The following is a 21,060-nucleotide window of genomic DNA, read 5'->3' as shown; positions in this document are numbered from 1 at the left end:
TACTTTTTTTAAATAAGTTTTTTCATCAATCATTTTTACAGTGAATTAAAAGGTGCTGATAAATTTCTCTGTGATGATGAACACAGTATAGAAGATAGAAGTTCAATAAATAAGCAGTGGTAAGTAAAAACATTTGAAATAAATTCAAATTTTAAAAATTTTTAAGTACTTTTTTTGCTACATATCTTACTACTGTCAAAATGTATTAAAATATGATGCAATCTTTAAATGCATTTGCAGTAACATTGATTACAATCGCATCTCTGATGAAGTAAAAGAAACAGGGGAAAAGGCATTTGAAGAGCTGATGGTAAGATCCCCTGATGCACCAAAAGATAAGCAGAATGAATTAGATAAAACTTCTGAGTACAAAGAAAATTTATTATCTAAGAAGTAAGTTTGTGATGAAATTTATCTTCGATTTTTTTACTAACCCAAATTATTTTGCAAAAATTTCAAATTTCAAACATTATTATTACAACAAATAATCTGAGTATTAGTCATTTATTAGTTTTTCTTGAATGCAATAATGTTGCATCGGAATGCTAGCTGCAAACTGTTTACTTTTCTTTTCCAATCAGTGTTCTATTTAATGTTTTAGATTAATCGATGAATTCTTTTAAATATATTTTCAAATAAAATCTTGTACTCATCCAATAAGAAATATTAACAGTATGAATATTTTCAGAAAAATATTTGCTAATGATAAGGAAGAAATAAAGCTAGTAACATTACGAGAAGAGTTAGAAGAATTGAAAGCTGATGTTATGGAATTAGAAAAAAAGGTGAGTAGTAATATCCTTTACCTTTATTCACAGGTGTGTGTGTGTGTGTTTTGTGAGGGGGGGGGCATAATCATTTGCCATTTGTTTTCTTCCATACTATGCTCAACTCTTTATTTTTTATCCTATATGATAGTAAATCTTATATGAGTAATTGATACTGTTTTTTAATGGTTAACTTGCAGATTTATAACACTAAATTAATGAGAACTCTGTTTTATTTTTAAATATTGTAAGATTTCTTAATGTCTCTTTATGTTTTAATTTATTCAAAAATTTTAATACTATTAAAGTTTATTTTCAAAATCCACAACACACTCTTGGATTAACACAAACCTAATAAATAGTGTTCACATTTGAAGGGCACATGGGAAGAATAAATATAGAATATTTTTCATAATTTTTATCATATTTCCTGGTTTACCTGTGCTCCTTATTGGAAATATTCAAACAGATTGCTTTCAGAATCACCAAATTGAATATCAATAATTGTGAAAAATTCATGTGGTGTAGAAATTAGAAGAGAATCAGTTGTTAAGTTGGATGTCATCATCATTGTCATTTGATCTTTGTTCCAAATTTAAGTCAGTCCTAAAATTTGGTTATTAACATAATAAAGCAAATTCAACAATTCCAGTATTTACAGCTGACTTTTTTCTCTCGTTTTTTCACCCTCCAAAAAATACCCTAACTTTGCAAATTTAGTTTTGTGAATAGAAATTTTTATTATAATGCACTCTCATTTATATTTAGTCAGTAAATATGTATATATTTAGAATTTCAAATGTTCTAATTTTAGATATGAAGCCTTTTTAGAAATATAGTATATAATGTTGGATCATGACTTGATGTTAAGCAGTTTCATATCAATTTTTAGCCATATTTCCAATTTTTCTTGTTATAAATTTTATAATTTATGAATGTCATTATATAATTGTTATTATTAATGTATGCATATGTTGTATATATATATATGTATTATATAATAATACATTAGGTCAAGATATTTACAGTCATGGTTATTTTCAAATTCAGTATTATTAATTTTTTGCAATTTCCAATCTTTTTCAGAAATCATCTGTTGAAGAAGAAAATTGCAGCTTAAATAATCAAGTTTCATCCTTGCGGGACCAGAATAACAACTTAAAAAGCCAGCTTGAGTCTGTTGAGCAGCATTTAGGATCTGTAGTCTCTCATAACAATACCCTACAATCCAAACTTGCAAAACTTGAGGTTGAAATTACTGTTGTCTCCTCTCAGAATAAGACTCTTAATCACCAAAAATCACAATTCCAGTCACAAGTCTCAAATCTTGAAGATCAACTTAAGAAGGTAATATATGAATGCCTTTATTATAAGGTACTTAGAAATTCTTCCTTTTTTTTCCTGTTCTGAAATTTGGCACTGATCTACAATGTTGGTCAAATTACTATCAAATCAAATTTTATTATTATTATTATTTTTTTTTTTTTTGTAATTATGGTCTTTACATAAACCAAAAAATAGACAGATTGACAAATAGGTGTGATCAAAAATTTGATAAAGATCTGAATCTTTAATGATAAAACTTATTCTTTAAATGGAATCCTTCTTGATTTCTGCTTTTTCATTTTCTCATTTATAAAAAGTATTGTAATTGTCAAAAAAAAATCTTGATGAGATTTTGCTGAAATATTATATTTTATACCTATCTTTCTGTGAATTTAATAACCCAAGAACTTATTAAGCTGTAGAGAAAAAATTTATAATGTGATCCTAATACAATTTTTCTAGATTTGTATGAAATATCTGAATCATTAATGGCTTACATACATTCACAAACAAACAAATTTATGATGGGATTTACTAATGCATCAGGATTGACGGTTCAGCCATTATTTTCATATGTGTAGCAATTTGTAAATCATGCAGTTTATCAAATAATGACATGCTGTAATAATTATCATGTTAAAAATATTCTTGATTTTATTTTCTGTATGTTTTTAACACTATTTTGTCATTGGTTTAGCAGCAGGTTTAGAAAGCATAAAACTATATTTAAATAAATTATTGAATTGAAAAGTGGAGTAAGAAGGATTTTTGTTATGGAAAAACATTAAAATTTTGAGACCTTTGTTAAATATCCAAGAAATGATTGGTGCAAAATGTAGTAGCTCTAGGACCCTATCCATATTAATATCTCTTGGTTTTTCTACTCCCTAGAATATAAATAAGAATCCCCTCCCCCATAATGCAAATTATTGAACATTTTCTAGCTTAAATATCTTATTATTATTATTATTATTAAAACTACAAGAAAGAGCAGTCGCAAAATGTACAAACTTTTCTTATCCATTCACCATATGGATAAATGAATCAAGTATTAAAGGTTGCTGTGCACGTAGTGTACAAAGTAGTTAAATACATAACATGATATTAATTGAGAATCGACTGTACAAAATCGATAACAATAATATATTCCTTCTTCATTTATGTTCAAAATTTGATAGAAATAAAAATCTTGGCCCCAGAAAAATTGTTTTGCTTATTTGTGTGAAAGAAAGAGAAAATCTATATCTTCAGTTGAAACTCGAAGAAAGAAAATTTCTTTTTAAAAATATTTTTTTCTGGGGCAAAATTTACTATTTTTTTTAATTTGTAACTTCAGTTTATTTTACAAGACAAGTTTCTGCACAAAATGAATTAACAATACCAATATGAATGAATCAGTTAATAAATTCTGAAATAATTATATTAAATTAAAATATTACTTATTATATATACATATATATATATACGTTACTGCGATATAGGAAATATTGACATTCATTATCTAAAATATCAATTTTTTTAATATGCAAATTACCAAATGTGTCATAAATTACATATTTAATATTGTTATTGTGTAAATAATCCAAAAAACTATTAATTAGCAAAAATATAGTACAGATTGATTATATTTGTTATGTTCTCAAAACTATATGCTAATTTTTTTTCTTCTTTATCCAGGCAAATATGCAACAGATTGAAATGGAAAATAGAAATAGAAGTTTAGCCACTGATCATGAGTCCCTTCAGCGCCTTCATGAACAACTTACCAATGATTATGATTCATTGATAAAAGTTCACAGTTCACTAAAAGCTCATCATAAATCTCTGAAATCTGAATACAATGATTTGAAGGTGACAGTTAGTTTTATTATAGTATTATACGTAAGCAAGTCAAAAATTATCTACACTTTTCATTCTACAATGCATTAACACGAAACTAGGCTTATACTAGGCACATCATTTTTCTACGTAATCTTCCTCCTTTTCAATGCACTTGTTCCAACGGTCAAGTTTTCGAGTGGCCCTGAAGCTACTTTTGCACCGCATCTTGCACGTTTAAATCTGAGGCAAATCGGCAACCACACAAAGCATCCTTGAGTGGCCCTAACAAGTGAAAATCAGATGAAGCTAGGTCTGGGCTATAGGGAGGATGTTCCATTAACTCAAATTTCATCTTGTTGATTGTTTCAATAGAGGAGGTTGATGGCCATCCTGCTCCCTCTTCATGTATTATGCTTGTTCGACCACTTTTAAACTTCTTGAGCCACAAAAACATAGTTTTATGTGATAGTGCACTTCCCCCATATTGCGATGATAGTCTGCAATTAATATCTGACTCTTTGACACCCTCTGACCAGAAGAATCGGATCACTGCTCGTTGTTTCTCTTTGGTGCAAACTTCTAATGGAGCAGCCATGATATATCTGCAACAGAAGGAAGAAAAATGGCGGAATTACAATCAATTACATTACGATCAAGCATTACCACAACAGTCTAATAGTAAAATAAGTGAGGAAGCCAGAGTTATGTCAAAAGTGTAGATAATTTTTGACTTGCCCTCGTATTAAATAATAATGTTGAGTATACATTATTTAAAATATGCATCTTCTTATAAATATTCTTTGATAATGTTAGATTTTGTCTGTTATTCAGGAAAAGATGCAGTCTGTGTTGATTTCTCATGAAGAAGTCATGCGCTTGAGACAGGTTCTTGAAGATGATGATTCAAGAGTTGATTCACGTGTGTTGAATACTTTACGAGCTGATCATATTCAATTAAAGGTATTTTCTTGTTTGCCTTTTTTAAAAAAATTTTTTTTAAGGATTTTATGAAAACTATCCAATTAAAATTCAGTTATGTTAATTTTGATCAGCTGTTACACCAAAGTTGCAGTTGTTCCATTTCATTTCCCAGGAAATAAAGACTATAAATTTCAAACAAAAAAAATTCAAATAATTCATCCCTTTGGTTTCACTAATCTGTAGAATAATAGTGTAAATCCTGGAGCATAATAGTTTAATAACGAAAAAGAAAGAAAGAAAACTCTCTTTCTTAAGAATAAAACTTTTTTTATATTAGTTATAATAGCTAATTTATTAATTAGTTATTATATTATTTTTATATATGCATTATTTATTCCATATTTATAGCAAATAATTAAAAAAAAAAGATAGCGATTCTGACTAATTTATCAATCTAACACAAATGTACAGAACTTTAAATCTTTAGTAAACAATCATTTTTAGTAGACTATGAGTAGGTAGGGAGAGTATGTTATGCTGCTTTGGTAAATTAATAAAAAATTATGTACACCTTTGTTCTATAATTGGGGCATGTTACAATGAATTTAAAAGTGATATAATTCCCAGTAATGTAGCTATTAATGAGATATATAATGTAAAATGCATTAGGGATTTATATATCTCATTAATAGTTGAATGGTTAAATAATAAAAAAAAATTCCTGTGTCTTCAAGCTAATCTTATATATATATATATTAAAGAAGCTGCATGTGTGTCCTTAAGAGTTTTTCTCTCCTATGCTCTCTCATTTAGTTGGTTTTAGTTCACTTTTGTGAGAAGTATTTATTGATTTATCATTTACTTACTTATTAAAAATTTGGCTTAAATTCATTAAATTATTGTTTGAAACTTACTCTTCAAATAAAAATGAGAAGCATTAAAAAAAATTATAAGTAAATAAGTTTTTAAAAAGTATACAGCAGTTCAAAAGAATGATTTTATGTTTTTTTCAATGTTAGTGAATGAAAATTCTGTGTATTAATTAATGATTTTCTTTAAGATTTTAGAGTTTCTATATGAACTGTTATGAAAAATAGGAGAAATTGTACTCTTAATATAATAATTGATGGATGCTTTTTTATTGCATGTAATTCTGTAGAGCTTATTTACTGTAATTAAGATTTCTCTTTAATATTTTCTTTGTAAGGAACAGTTGAAGTCATTGAGAGAAGCACATGAAGGAGTTACTAAGGAATTAAAATCTTTGCAAGCTATCCATAAATCACTGAAGACTGAAAACAATGAATTGAAACTGAAACACACTGCCTTGCAAGGAGAGCTTCTAGAATGTCAAAATGAGACTTCTTCGCTGGACGTAGAAGTTTCTAAGCTTACTAATTGCTGTGAAGTATGTTTATTTATTTGATGTTGCAGATTATGCATGAGCATAATTTGTTATAATATTTCTATTAAAATTACTTAAATTTTATCTACAGCAGAGCATTATTTCAAGAAATTCATTTTAGTAGCACTATAATCTTTTTAATTTCATAATGTTCTTTCTGAAAATAAGAGATTCCCAGTTAATTTCAAGGAGGATTTATGCAAAATTAAAAGAAAAAAAATTGAATATTTAAAAGTTATTTTCAGGTTTGATTATTCCTATATGAAAATTCTGGTAAGAAACAAAACACTTCAGATATCTAAATAAAAGAAGGGGAGAAAAAACAACATGAAAATTCTTTTATTATACTTGCCCAAGTGAAAATAGTAATTAGCTTGAAAATGAAACTAATGCCTATTGAAAAATATTGGATATATTAGTTGGAAATAAATGGTGAATGAAAATCAATTTATAATTAGGTGGAAAAGCAAAAATATACATATCAATATGAAAGTCTTTAGAAAGAAAATTTGTTATATTTTGCTATACAGTATAAATCTAAAAAGTTATGAAATATGCTTACAAAGAAACAAAACAAAATAAGGCATATATAGATTGTTGCACTGTCATCATTATTTTACAAAAATAACTCAGTGTTGGGGAAATGATGAGGAATTTTTAATATGAGAAGTAATAAAAACAGTTTTAATGAATACCAAATAATTTTTTGTACAAGTTCAACATTGGAGACATTAAAAATATTAAACATTAAAAATATTAAATGTTCAACATTAAAAATATTAAATAATAAGACAATTAAACTTACAAATGCATAATATGAAAGTGTTAAAATGAATGAATTCTAAAGAGGTATATAGAAATAAATAGTATATGATGTCTGAATATAGCAGAAATATTTTGAATTAGAAATGAAGTATAAATCAGCAAATACACTTAAAAAAATTTTGTAACTTACATTTTATTTAGTGCAGTAAAGTTTTATGATTCACCATTAACCTTTTGGATACATTTGAAGTATCGGAACATTTTATATTTGTCTGAATTTATATTCCCTTTTTTTTATAATTTTAATTAGCTCAAATTATCCCAATATATCATGTGGTACATATTCTGAATAATAAGAAATAAATTAATTCTTATGTAAAGCATGCTTTCACATGTTCAAAAAATTAAATGCATTTCAAATACAAAAGTTATTTCAAATAAAGGTTTAAATTGTCCCACAGTTAAGTTGTCCACAAATGTGTAGTTAGTAATAGGGATTTTGAATTAATTTTATTAAAAAATATTAATAAAATAAAATGATCTATAATTTTCATTATCATTAGATGGGTTGCTGAAACCATGTATTTAACATACTTTTTTTGTTTAGTTCTAAGCAAATTAGATCACTGTGGTAGTGTCTATTATTGTTAATTATTTGTGTTTTAATCAACTAGAAATTTGTTTGTGTCTGTGTGTTTTTAATACTTGTATTTATTATGAATTTTGAAGAAGTAAAGCGATACTGTTTATGAGAAATAGCCAATTGTTGTACATGATGTTAAAATGACTCATAAAGTTGAACTAGGAACAAAAAAACAAAATCATTAATATAAAGATCCACAAGACAGTTTCAAGTGCAACCTTGATATTTTTTATGAAATATGATACAGCAATAGGAAAATATCATGCTGTTAAGAAGCAGCTATCAAAAGTTTTTTAAAAGAACATCTATACTACCTTTGTAGATCCATTTTAATTCTGTTTTTATAATTCTTATTATTTGTTTATTATTTTTCTATAAAGATAAGCATAGATTATTAGTTAACTTATTTATATAATCTTAAAAAGTAAATATTGCTTCTTAGTCCTTATCAGATATTGACAGTAACTGCCTTTGTTGAATAATGAAGATTGTATAGTAAATGATTTAACAGAAGTATTTGGTGCGTCGTTTTTAAATTAATCTAGAGTACTTTGGATGAATATGTTTCTTTGCATCAGATTTTTTTTTCTATTATGAAACACTGAAGCATTTAGTTATGTTTTTTTTTATTTATTTATAATTAACTTTGAGCAATGTGTTAATAATGTATTTGTTTTAATGATAGATTTTCTACAGAAATAATGAATATTTTGTAACTAAATATAATTCCAGGTTATATGAATAATTATGGATCTTTTTTTTAAATAGTTACTAACACAAAAAAATTCTATGATGGAAGAAGAACAGCAATCACTGATGTCTCATCTCTCTATGCTTTTGAGTCAATATCATGAACTTTTATACCAAGTAATTTCAGAGCAAAATCTATATCGCAAAGAGGAAAATAGTTTGTAAGTAGTTCTTTCAGATAAACATTTTGTTACTAAATCGCTGTCTTTGCATTCTGTTAATCAAAATAATTTTTTAGTCGAGAGAAACTCAGGGAGCTTTGTCAACAAAAAGAAAAACTTGAACAAAGAATTTTAGATCATTCTAACAAACTTCAAAAATCTCCTAAAAGGTTTGTCTTTTTTTTATGATCAAAATTTTTATTGGTAATAATTTAAAATGTTGTAGTAATCTTTTGTAATAAGAAAATAAAAACTAAAAATAGTATACAAGTTTCTAATTTCTGATGTTTTTTTCCCCATTTTATTACATTTTACCATCTTTGTTTTTATTTTAGTTCTACATTGCTTTTCAGAAAACCTGGTTCTGGTGGCTCTATGCGGATGCGAAGAACTCGATCTGCCTTTTTACGAGTAAAGTCAATTTATTTATTGTTTCATATTTTTTTTTCATTGAGATAATCTACTGATAATGATCATAAGATAATTTATATAAAAGCTTGAACTACCTTTTTTCCCCCCATTGAATTGTAATGTTATGTACTTTACTATAAATAATAAGTTAATAATATTTTAGACTTCAATAATTTAGGATGACATATATTTCTTTTAAATAATTTATGTAGAAAGTTTTCAGTTCTTTATCAAATACCTCTTTTTCACATATTTTCAACAAGGATCAGTGCTATTCCTGCTACATAAAGATGTTTTTTAAAATTTTTATTTTAAGCCGAAGAAAAAATTTTAATCTCTGAACAAGATAGCCTTAAAAAAATATTGAAGTGTGTGAAAAAAATTCCTTATGTACCTTTTTCATTTGTTAGGTTCATCTAATAAAATTATAATGGAAAAAGAAATCTATTAAACTTTTGCTTAATCTAAAATATGATCTGAAATGTTTCAGTGCATTTATTTAAATTAATTATTAGATATATATGTATGCTTAAATTGGATTTTTTTTACTAAAATTTATTTATAAAGGGCAGCATATTTTTAATATTCAGAGCATGTGTTATTCAAGTTTTCAAAATTGTTAATATGAAGCGGACAAATTGCTTATAGTTTAATGCTTTGTGTTTGCTAATAATATATTCTATTTATCTTTTTACTTCCCCATAACAATTATGGGTTTCTTAGCTAATCATATTTAAAATTTGTTTAGGATTGTGAAAAGTGTAATGATAGTTTCAAAATTACAATCAAAACCTAAAATGATTGAAAAGTAAAATGAAAAAATGTTTTATATGCAATATTAGATGAAACTTTGTTAATAGATAGTATATTTGCTCACATTACAGATAAGTGTACAACATAACTGAAGTTATTATTTTATTTTGCATATATTTTATCCAAAAACTTTTTTTTTAATCCAGTGACTTTTAAATAAAATTGACTTATATTTTGACAGTTCTGTCAGAAATTGTTTTTTAGATTTATGGAATAATTGAATTGCTTATGTTTTTTCTTTCTTTTATAGAATTCTAAACATGATGCATTAAGTTCTCAATCAGATAATTCTACTGACTCAAGTTTGTACTGTAGTCTCCGAAGGCCAAATAAACCTCTTGGCTGGTCATTTAAAAATAAAGGTAATTAGTATGCTGTTTTTAATTGTGTATTTAAAATATTTCTTTAAAATATAAAAATTCCTAATATGGTGTTTTAAATTGTTACATCTAAGTGGATTGGCATTTAAAAATGATTTTATAAATTGTTAAGTTTCCATAAATAATGTTGATAGTAGTTATCTTAAAATTATTTATTCCTTATATAGTGATATTTAATTATCCTGAAGAAGATAGTTATTTATGTCAAGTTTCTAAAGTGACATTTATACTGTTAGATAATAAACAGCAGAGATGTTCTCTTCTCAATACATTAAGCACATTTTTGAGCTTCAAAGTGAAATTTTGAGTGTTTACTTTTTCAGTGATTGGATCCAAAATTTTATTCTTATCTCTAACTAGCCGCCTTTGGCGACCAGCCGGTTCACCAATCTTAATGCTCGTTAAAATTTTAATAATTAAATATTTTATCTAATTAATACTTTAATAGCTTTTTCATTAAAATATTTCAAAACTTCAAATTTTGATAGTCATATAATTCACTCATAATATTATAAAGGCCTTCAGTCATAATGTAATATGTATCTTTCTAATTTTCTGTTAGCTCCTGTAGAATTTATGCTTTAAATTAAAGTGGAAAGAATTAATCTGCAATTAATATAACAATATTTTTTACTGAAACAAAGCATTTTTTTTTTAATAATATGATTACTGAAAACAGAGTCATTAAGCATTAAGACTAGGGATTGCAATACCGGGATACCGAATACCGGTATTTCGAGCCATTTGTACAATTTCGTGATACCGGTATTCACAAGTTTAAATACCGGTTTTTCGGTATTTACTAGAAATTTTTAAAATTGTCTCCACTATATGTTCAGGTATCGCAAAACATAGCAAAATAGTATACGTTTTTGTTTTTATGTCTCCCTAACGGGCGAAATTAATTAGCTAATTAATGGCTTAATTAATTGCTTAAATCTAAATTAGTGAAACATTGATTATCCCTGAAAGAAAATATTGTAACCATAACGACTGATGGGGCAACAATTATGAAAAAAGTTTAGGAGTAATAGATGTATTATATCAAAAAAAATAAAGAACAGAAGAATCCAAATACTGTGGATATAGAAATTTCAGATTCCAACTTTGAAAATAGTAAGAGTGAGAGTGATATTGACAATGAAGATAATGACAATGTAATTGTTGAAGAAGATATTGCTAATGAGGATGAAATATTAACCTATCAAGAAATGTTTCCTATAATTTATAAAGTTCGAAAAATTGTTAAGATATTTAAACGTTCCCCTATAAAAAAGATATATTACTAAAATATATACTAACTGAAAATAAAACAGAATATATGTTAATATTAGATTCTAAAACACGTTGGAACAGTTTACTCCTAATGATGGGACGATTTTTGAAACTGAGAAATCCAATCCAAATATCCAATAATCAACTTAAACCTGTAAATTAATTTTTCAGATAGTGAATTCGACTTAATATACAGAACTATATCAGCTCTACTTCCAATAAAACTGACTATTGAGGCATTATTTCTGAGAGATTCTAATTTATTAACAGCTAATGCAACAATAAATTTCATGTTGCAGTCATTAAAAGAACAGCACACATCACTATCTGAAGAATTATATATTACATTGAAAAATCGCACAGAAGATAGGCATACCGAAATAGAAAATGTCTTATGGTATTTACCTAATTATAATGATTTTAAAAATGAAAATGAAGAAAAGAAAATAACCAATTCAAATCTGATTAAGTTTAGAGTAAATTTTCTTAAAATTTTTTACCCACAAACCTATCCACATTCAGAAGAATTCGGTTCAATTATCGAAGATTATGATGTCACTACTGTCGATAGTGAAAAGGAATTGTCTCTTGAACAAAAATTAGAATTAGCGATAAATAAAAAAATTTAAACGAACCAAAATACAATACAGAAATCAGCTATATCCATAATCATCCGACTAGAAATCGATTTATTTTATTTGAAGATGAGGGATTTAGAGATAAATACTTGGGAATATCGCGTATTGTTAACAGTACCACAAACTAGCATAGATGCCGAAAGAGCGTTTTCGACAGCTGGTCATTTTTACTCAAAATTAGTTTTCAGGCTTAATGACAGTACAATTTATGCATTATGTTTTTTAAGATCACATTTCAAAACTTTGTAAAAGTACCACAGACTGAATAGTGATATTTACACTTTTTTTGTGATTTAAATAAATAAGATGTTTCTTTACTTTTTTGTGATTATATACTGTTATAATTTATAAGTTACAAATTATTTTTTGTGATATTTACACTCTCTAACAAAACTGGCAAATAAAACAAAGAAACACCTGTGTTTTCTTTCTTTTTCTAAAATTTCTAATACCGGTATTAAAACCGGTATCCCGGTATTAAGATTTAAAAAATACCGAATACCGGTATTGAAATTTTGGTCCGGTATTGCAATCCCTAATTAAGACCTTATGGGCACTAAAGAATATATATCTTAACTTATGTAATATCTCAAGAATTTGTCTGCAAAATTTTCTCAGATCATCATGGGCAGATTGATTAACAATGTTTAGTTTTAAATGCATTAAACACTAAGAAAATAAACAGAATAAATAATCAGTCGAAAACAGGTTAAAAAACTACTTAAAAAAAAACGATATACTTAAAACTATAAGTATATACAAAAAAATATATGACTAACATAAATACAATTTAATTACAAAAGCATAAAACTAACCTAAAAATAATTTAAATCAAGTCCGCAATTGTTGAAAATAGTTGTCAACAATCAGAACACAATGCGCATGTGTGAATTTTCTACGCCAGTTGGGGTAACGCTACGCAGATTAGAAATTTTTAATTTCCTTTATTCTGTTTTATTTTAATTCAAAAGTACTCCAGAATGAATCTGAAAGATCGATTCATTAACAATGTTTAATTTTAAATGCATGAAACACTAAGAAATTACAGAATCGTTTGAAATAATCTGCCAAATATATGTTAAGCCTATCCTTGTTAGCGTGGGAAAAAACACTGAAGCTTTACTCATTTGGTGGTGGGGAAATGAAAAGAGTTTTTGGCGGGAAAGTTAGTTTTTAATTAATAATTACAAATTCAAAAAAAGGGAAACCCAGGTGCACATTCCCTCCCTCCAAGGTATGCATGTGCCAAATTTGGTAGCTGTAGGTCGAACGATCTGGCCTGTAGAGCGCCAACACACACACACATTGAGCTTGAGCTTTATATAAGTATAGATGTTGATGGTAAGATTACATACCAAATTTCATTTTCTGAATCTTTGTACTTTTTAGTTAAATTTGTTCTCATACTCTTAGATATACGGAACACACACACATAGCCAATCCTTTGACAAAAATACACTTTATCGATAATTCAATATGCTTAATTTCATCCATATAGCTGCTAGTTTTTAAAATTATATTGGGCATGGATAGACAAATAGACTTTCCATAGATTGATAGAAATTTGCAAATATGGTAAATATGTCAAATGCCAAATTTCATGCATTATGTTTTTGGTTTATCATGTTCACAGAAGGCATAGTTCCAAAAATGTTTCTTTTAGATTCGGGAAAATCTGAAATATAAGATTCTTCCTAATTTTTTCAATTTTACAATACTTTGTACACCATAAATAAAATAAAGTAAAAAATTTTAATAAATACATTTTAAAAATATATTCTTGGTAGTGAATAAAGTTTCATAAACTTGCTTTAAAAGGATCAAAGGATTTTTAATTAAGGTGTTTGTTTTTAGCTCCATAGTCTTGAAAATTGTGAGGAAAATGTATAATCACTGTACAGTTATTGTAAATTAGTTAATTATTAGGTATTTTTCCTATCCTCTTGAAATAACTGTATTCACTAAATTATAATGATGAATGTTTCTACTAATGGAATAGCATCAACATTCAAGCCTTTCAATGTTTGGGATTTCAATACGATTAGTGCCAATTGTCTAAAAGGATAAATTGTTCTTCTATAGATAACTTGTTTGTATGTAGTTATCTTACTCACCCCTACAGAATTTCTTTCTTTTTGTATAATGTTGCTTCATACAATTCAGAAAATTTACTTAAAAATTTTTATGCAATATAATTTTTATTTAAGATGTCAACAAGGGATGGAATCTATCTTTCAGGATACCAGTATGGAATGTTACATTTTTAACTTGATGATGCTTATAGACTTCTATTTGCCAGTTGCATCAGATGCCTTATGATTTAAAAAAAAAAAAAACATTCATAATCATCTATAAGGCAAACTATTTAACTTTAGATTCTGAATTGTTCATGTAGGTATATCTCTAATACTTGCATACTAAGAATAAGTTTTTCAAAAATTTAAATTTATTTATAAATTGATCAAAATTCTGCTTTATCTTGGCAATTATAAAGTTTAATTTGGCATAAAAAAATAGTTTTACACCATTTTGAAATTTTAAAATGCTGTAAATTTTCTCCAGTAAATTTTTAAACATATTTTTAAGTATGTTTTGCTACAATTAAGGTGTGTAATGTCTTTAAAATCTGCTTACCTTTGATGATCCTTATTTAAGGGCCTTTAAAGTGCGTTTCTTTATATATACATATATTCAGGTGCTTATATTTTCCTTCTGATGAAGGAGGGAAATAAACTATTATAGGCTGCATTTCTTTTGTGGTGTCAGATCTTCCAATGCTTAATGAATTTAATGAAATGGGAGGTCAACAGAAAAGGTTTTATTTCTGATAGAATTTGGAAAATGTATCCTTTTCATTCACTTGACTCTTCTTTCAACTACTTTTGTTTATTTAGATAGAAGGAAAAAATTTTCTTTTTAGAGATATTTTTATGTAAAGCCACAAATAATGGTTTTTAACTGTAACTTCAGCACACCAGTGCCTTTCTATGTGTGTTTACTTGTTTGTAGAGCAATTATTAGTTATACTTCAACGTAATTTAGTGACTCGCCATTAGTGAATTATTTTATTTTTATTTTAATTTTTGTACAAAAGTTTAGAATTTTTAAATAATATACCAGAGAATGGGTGTTTTATTCATTATGAACTTCCACAAGTAAATATGCTTATGTATTTAAGACTTTTAAAAATAAAAGTAAATCAAAATATTTATGATGAAGTGTTTTTGCAATTCATTTGTTCACTGTGCCAAAAGATATCAAAAATTAATTAATCTTATATAATTCCTTTATTTATTTATTTATTATTATTATTATTGTATATGAATTTTTCAAGGATAAAGAATTGCAGTACCAAAAAATTCATGCTTTACTCAATTTCAATTATTCAAACCTCCGAATAACAGAATGTGAACACGATAACAAAAAAATGCTTTGAAACGAAATTTCGTGATTTGCAGATTTCTACCAAATTTTGAACAAAATGAATTTTTTATGAATTGATGCTGTCATTAGTCCGAGTACAAGTAAACAAAATAACTTTAAAATGCATAATGCTATATATGTGAAATTCAGCACAAAGTTTTTTGTATAGATCCATATAATTCATAATTATTCAGTGTTGATGAAAAAAATATCTAGTAATACATGGTAGTATTTACTGCATATATTGATATAAAAAAAATTGAACACTTACTAAGTTAGTGCCCAACTCAATTTCTTACACTGAACTCAAAGTTCTATAGTAAAAAAGGCTTCATTAAGATTATTTCTTATTTTTTTTTTCTAAAAGTGCTTATTTTTTTCAATATAAGATTAATCCACGCACCCTGACAAAGCGTTTTATTTTTTTAGATGATTAATTCTATATTGACATATGGTGCAACAAATTAAATATATTCTTTATGTGCATATTGTCACTGCTATATAACTAAAAGTAAATTATTAAAATGAAATAAAGATGGGCAAGTCAAGCATAAGTTATTACTATGCTACAGGGATTCAAACTGCGGGTTCAAATCTTCTTTAAATAAAAAATATTAAAAAAAAATTTTTTTTGAAGTAGTTGTTATTCTAAAAGTCATTTTATCTTTTCTAATTACAGGAAATATTCTTAATCCTGAAGATTCCTGTCAAGAGGACCATATTCCAGTGAGAGATGTTGGACTAGCCGTCCAAAAGGATGGCTGTGTCGAACAGAACATCATACCATCTGAGAAAAAAGATGATGTATGCAATTTTTTCCCCCATCCTCTTTTGAATAATTTTATGAAGTTGCTAAATCTTTGTTTTGTTAGTCATAATGAAATGGTATAGAATGTTTTAAAATTGGGTATTTTTATTTGTTCAATTTTTAAGAGAATAATTTTAAATTGATTTTTTTTATTTTTTTTATTTTTAAATGTTAATGTTGTTTAAACTACCAGTTATAACACCCATCAAAGACATGAACATGTAATATTTCTAAACTACTTTATAAATTTATTTGGAAAATTAACATGGCTGAGGGAAATTGAAGTAATAAATAGAAAATGTATGTTTTGACTTATGAAGAAAAATACATTTAATAGTTTAAGATATAATAGTGTTATTTATAATACTTTTTCGTTTCATCAGGTGTTCAAAATTTTATGGTTTAGTTGCATTTTTCACCAATTTTCCTTTAGAATTTTTAAGCATTCATTTGAAACTTTAAACTAACCAAAAATGTGTTAAACAGTTTTTTTTTTTTTTTTTTTTTTTGAGAATTAGCAAATAGATTTAGTTACATTTGATAAAATAAGTGCTTTTAAAGTTTAGTAATCCTTATCAGTTGGCTTAAAATATTATATAAGTTGTGTAATGTAACAGTTTACAACTCAAATATATATATATATATCCAGTGACAATTTTATATAATTTTGTTAACGATATTACTGTCCATTTAAATCCTGTAATTATATTTCATATTCTATGTCTATTTGTTGATTTGTCTTCTTTACAATATATATATATATATATATTATAAATTAGATTAGTTATTATTTCATATAAAATCATTTCTTATATTCTAGACTGGTTCTGAATTTATGAAAGATATGGGATCCAAGCATACTACATTAGAAAATAATATGACTCTCAACTTTATAACAAACCTGACCAGTGCAGATCTACTCAGTTGTAGTCCATCCCAACCATTTTCCAGAAGCGCTTCCTCTCAACAGATCTCATCTTACAATCTTGGACGTCATTATACTTCTGACAATTCATTTCAGCCGCTTTCTTACATTGCCAATGATGTCTTGCACTGCCCTCAGGTGGCGAATAAGCCTACACGCCCCCTATCTGCTTACTGCTCAGACACCAACAGCAATATAGACACAATTGAGGCTTCCAAGTTTTCCAGGACTAAACCCGAGAAGAGTGATCCAAGCGGCTCTCGTGGATCCTCGAAGGAAAAGTCTCTGGAAAATTCTGTGTGGTATGAATATGGATGTGTTTAGTTTTTTTGGTAATATCTGTAATGTTCTAACCATTAACTCTAACTCTGCATTCGCACATGTTATGTGTATTAAGTAGCATTTTCCTAACTATGAGATGTGATGCTGTAAATGTAAATACAGACAAAGCATTTAATAAATTAAATATGTAGATATATATATGAGTTGATATTTATGAGGAATAATTAAATTTGAATTTTGTATAAATTGTATTTTGAAATGTTAATTGTATTTCTTGAATCTTTAATGTAAACTCTGAGGTTGTTTGAATTTTTGACATTTGCCTTATATAAAATACTTTAAGTGCATGTATTGATTGCATTTTATCTCACTGTTTTCTACTTAATGATTTACATCAGTTAATAATTTATTAGAAAATCATCTTTGTGGTCATTTGTTGATTAATTTTAGCTAATATTTTGTTTTGTTTGGATGTTTTTTAACTGCAGTATTAGTGCTGTTATGCATAAATATCTGTATTTAGCATATATTTTTTTCCGAGAGAATTTTTAATATTTGGAACTTTTTGATTTTCTCCAGGTGTGTGCTGGAAATGACTGCTTAAATATTTTATAAATAAAACTTGGATTATAATTGTGGTATTTTTTAAAAGTTTTATAAATTTGATTTTTTTCCGGTTAAAAAAAATTTTTTTTTTATTAAAATATCTTTTGCACGACTACTTACTGTTATAAATTTGTAACTTTAAAGTTTTTGATTATATTAATAGTTTATAGATGTTTGCTAGTTATAATGTTAATTTTGATACAAATGCTTTAAAAGTGTCAAAATTACAAGTTTTAGTTTGATTAAAACTAGGCATTGCTAACATTGTTTACCTAATTAGTTATAAGAGTTTTATTAAATTGTTTTTTCTTCTGTTAAATGTACATTTATATTATTTTATCTTAAAATTTTCAATTTTTTTCAACAAGTAAATAATGATTACCATTTTAAATTTATCTAAAACTTAAGAAACAAATTTAAATGATGATATTTTAGAACTAATTATGTATTTTATTATTGTGCCCATTATCAGCATTTTTTCAATTTAATTTTGAAATTATTTTATGCAATCATATGTTTGCTTCCTTTGTTGCAAATTTATTATCAGTGTTATGATGAAAATTTTAAATGTATCATCATATTAAAATATTAATTCATATGCATGGCAAAATTTTTTTCTAATTTGTGGCATTTTTATAAAGAAAAAATGTATTTATATGTCAATGATTTTTTTAAATCCTTTTTTATTCTTTACATCTCTTATCATTTACTTTATTTTTTAAAAGATTTGTATTTTTTCTTTCATTTTTTGATGTATTTCATGTTAGTATTTTCCAACTTTTTAAAATCTTTATCTATTGAAAACCAACATTCCTTTTTTATTCTTCAGGGTATAATTTTAAGAGAATGATTTTTTTTAATTATTAAAACTGTTTTCATGCATATTAATATGTATAAGAACAGTTGAGGAAAAATAACAAGTATAAAATGGGTCTAAAGAAATAATTATGTAACAAAATGCTTTTAGTATGTCACTTTACAAAATATACATTTATGAATTTGAAATTTATCCTTCAGCTACATTTGCTATTGTTTTTATAAATGTTTTTGCTGTTTTGAATGTTTAAAAATTGACTTTCTTTTCCAGTGAAATTCTTTACTGTTTGTTTCTAAGCTTCAAATGAGAACACACCAGCTAGAAAAAAAATGTGTTCATTCTTATTTTTATTATCTGTGATAATTGTATTTTTCTTTATGAAGTGGAACAATTAATATTTCATATGTATGAATAATAATATTTCATACATAATCTGTCTGATTTTGTCTAATTCTTCTAAGCTTCTCTTTGAAAATTAATTGCAAAAGTAAAAATATCCCATATTTCCATTTATAAAATTTTTATAGAATTATAAAATCTTGAAATTCTTTAAAAATTATTGGCAGCTTAATAAATGTGTTCATTACATATATTTATTTATATTATTATAATCATAAATACTAAAATCACTCTGCTAAATTAAATATGCTTAAATTTTTAAATAACCTCTACAACATAAAAATTTTGTTAAAATTTGGAATTATTTAAATCGATGAAAATATCTGTGCTAGAGCAGCTCTCTTTATATTTGGCTTACGTAGTAAAGAATTTTAGAAAATGTGACAATAAGTGGATGAATTTATGTATAAAATAAATATTGTTAGAATAGTTCATTGCTAATATATGGATAAGTCTTAAATAATATATTAAATTTTAGAAATTTTCATTCTTGAATTATAAAAAAGAAATTATGCATAGTTAAGCATCTTCATATTTAAATAGCCACGAATTGTTGCAGTTTTTCTTTCTTTTATAAAACTTACTAGCAAACCGGTGTTTTACTTTGTTATGCTGTTAATTATTAATTGTTATTAAAAAAAAATTTTATAAAGAGCAAAGTTGTCTGGAACATGTGAAGTAGATGTAAATTATTATTTCAGAATTCATTTGCAGTTGAATGTCTCATCTATATAAAGATTTTGTGATGTTTTTAGAAAGTAATGCATTATGCTATTCAAGATCAATATGCATGTGATAAAATCCGTATTTTTGAAAAATGTTCCTGTTTTCCCTCTTATGTTGTATTTTGTAATTTTTGTTTTATTAATGAAGTCTTTCACTCAAATCAAATCGTAATGTCCGATTTCAAACACATTTGCACACTGATTTTTTGCGACTTCAAAAAATTCACCACTAATGAATTGCTGTGCACTTTTGTCATTAATCATAAAGTGTATCTGCTTTGTATTGTTGTGCAGCTATTTTTTATTTGTAAAAGATGTATAATCAAAAGGCTTTATGATATGGATGTTTAGAAATAACATTGTCTTATAATTTACTTAGGTGCTGTAGCATTCACTTTGTTATCGTTTAAATAAGACTTTTTTTTCTTTTTTTTCCCTAATGAAATTGTAAAATGCAAACTGTGTATTCATTACCTCAGGTAGTAAAATAATAAAGTAGAATAAGTATTGATTTTTTTTGTGTGATTCATTAAGGGTTTATATATATATATATATATATATATATATATATATATATATATATATATATATATATATATATATATATATATATATATATATATATATATCTGCTAAATAAAATTTATCAGCAGTTTAAAAATGAAATCTTTTCTTTGGCACTTAAGTTTTAAAATGAAAACACTTTAACTTTTGAAACACATGGCTTTTTTTTTTTCCCCTACCTCTGAAAATCTAATTACCATAACTTCAACTTGTAACATTGATCTATCGTATAAATAGCACGCTTCAAGTGCAAACTCTTGTTTTTTCCCAGGAAAGTTCCAGTTTTAAGTGTATGAAAAGCTAGATTGCATTGCCAACTGCCCCTTTCTGTTTTGAACCCTAACTAGTGAATATGTTCAGCATTTTCCTTAAAAAATTTTCAACTTGGAACCAAATCAATAGCTTTATTTTAACCTATCAAGTTCTTCAATCAAG

The 21,060-nt window shown here is 26.0% G+C and overlaps 1 protein-coding gene across 4 annotated transcripts in view; it reads left to right on the top strand.

Annotated features, from left to right (window-relative positions):
* The window catches only part of LOC129975699 (girdin-like), a 50,393-nt gene extending 29,821 nt beyond the window's left edge, over positions 1-20,572 (top strand). For 2 of the 4 annotated variants that reach the window (XM_056088836.1, XM_056088833.1), the window contains 13 exons: positions 42-119; positions 241-393; positions 689-785; positions 1,854-2,114; positions 3,771-3,944; positions 4,746-4,874; positions 6,043-6,243; positions 8,417-8,559; positions 8,637-8,729; positions 8,895-8,970; positions 10,034-10,145; positions 16,179-16,303; positions 17,128-20,572. In XM_056088836.1, coding sequence (XP_055944811.1) covers positions 42-119; positions 241-393; positions 689-785; positions 1,854-2,114; positions 3,771-3,944; positions 4,746-4,874; positions 6,043-6,243; positions 8,417-8,559; positions 8,637-8,729; positions 8,895-8,970; positions 10,034-10,145; positions 16,179-16,303; positions 17,128-17,556 — 2,071 coding nt within the window. In that variant the 3' untranslated portion in view covers positions 17,557-20,572. The remainder of the gene's footprint in view (positions 1-41; positions 120-240; positions 394-688; positions 786-1,853; positions 2,115-3,770; positions 3,945-4,745; positions 4,875-6,042; positions 6,244-8,416; positions 8,560-8,636; positions 8,730-8,894; positions 8,971-10,033; positions 10,146-16,178; positions 16,304-17,127) is intronic. The other 2 variants (XM_056088834.1, XM_056088835.1) reach the window with 2 other exon arrangements.
* The last annotated feature ends 488 nt before the right edge of the window (positions 20,573-21,060 follow it).

The sequence above is a fragment of the Argiope bruennichi genome, chromosome 7 (assembly GCF_947563725.1).
Source record: "Argiope bruennichi chromosome 7, qqArgBrue1.1, whole genome shotgun sequence".
NCBI lineage: Eukaryota > Metazoa > Arthropoda > Arachnida > Araneae > Araneidae > Argiope > Argiope bruennichi.
Note: the sequence above shows the minus strand (reverse complement) of the source record. Positions and strands in the feature narration are given on the sequence as shown.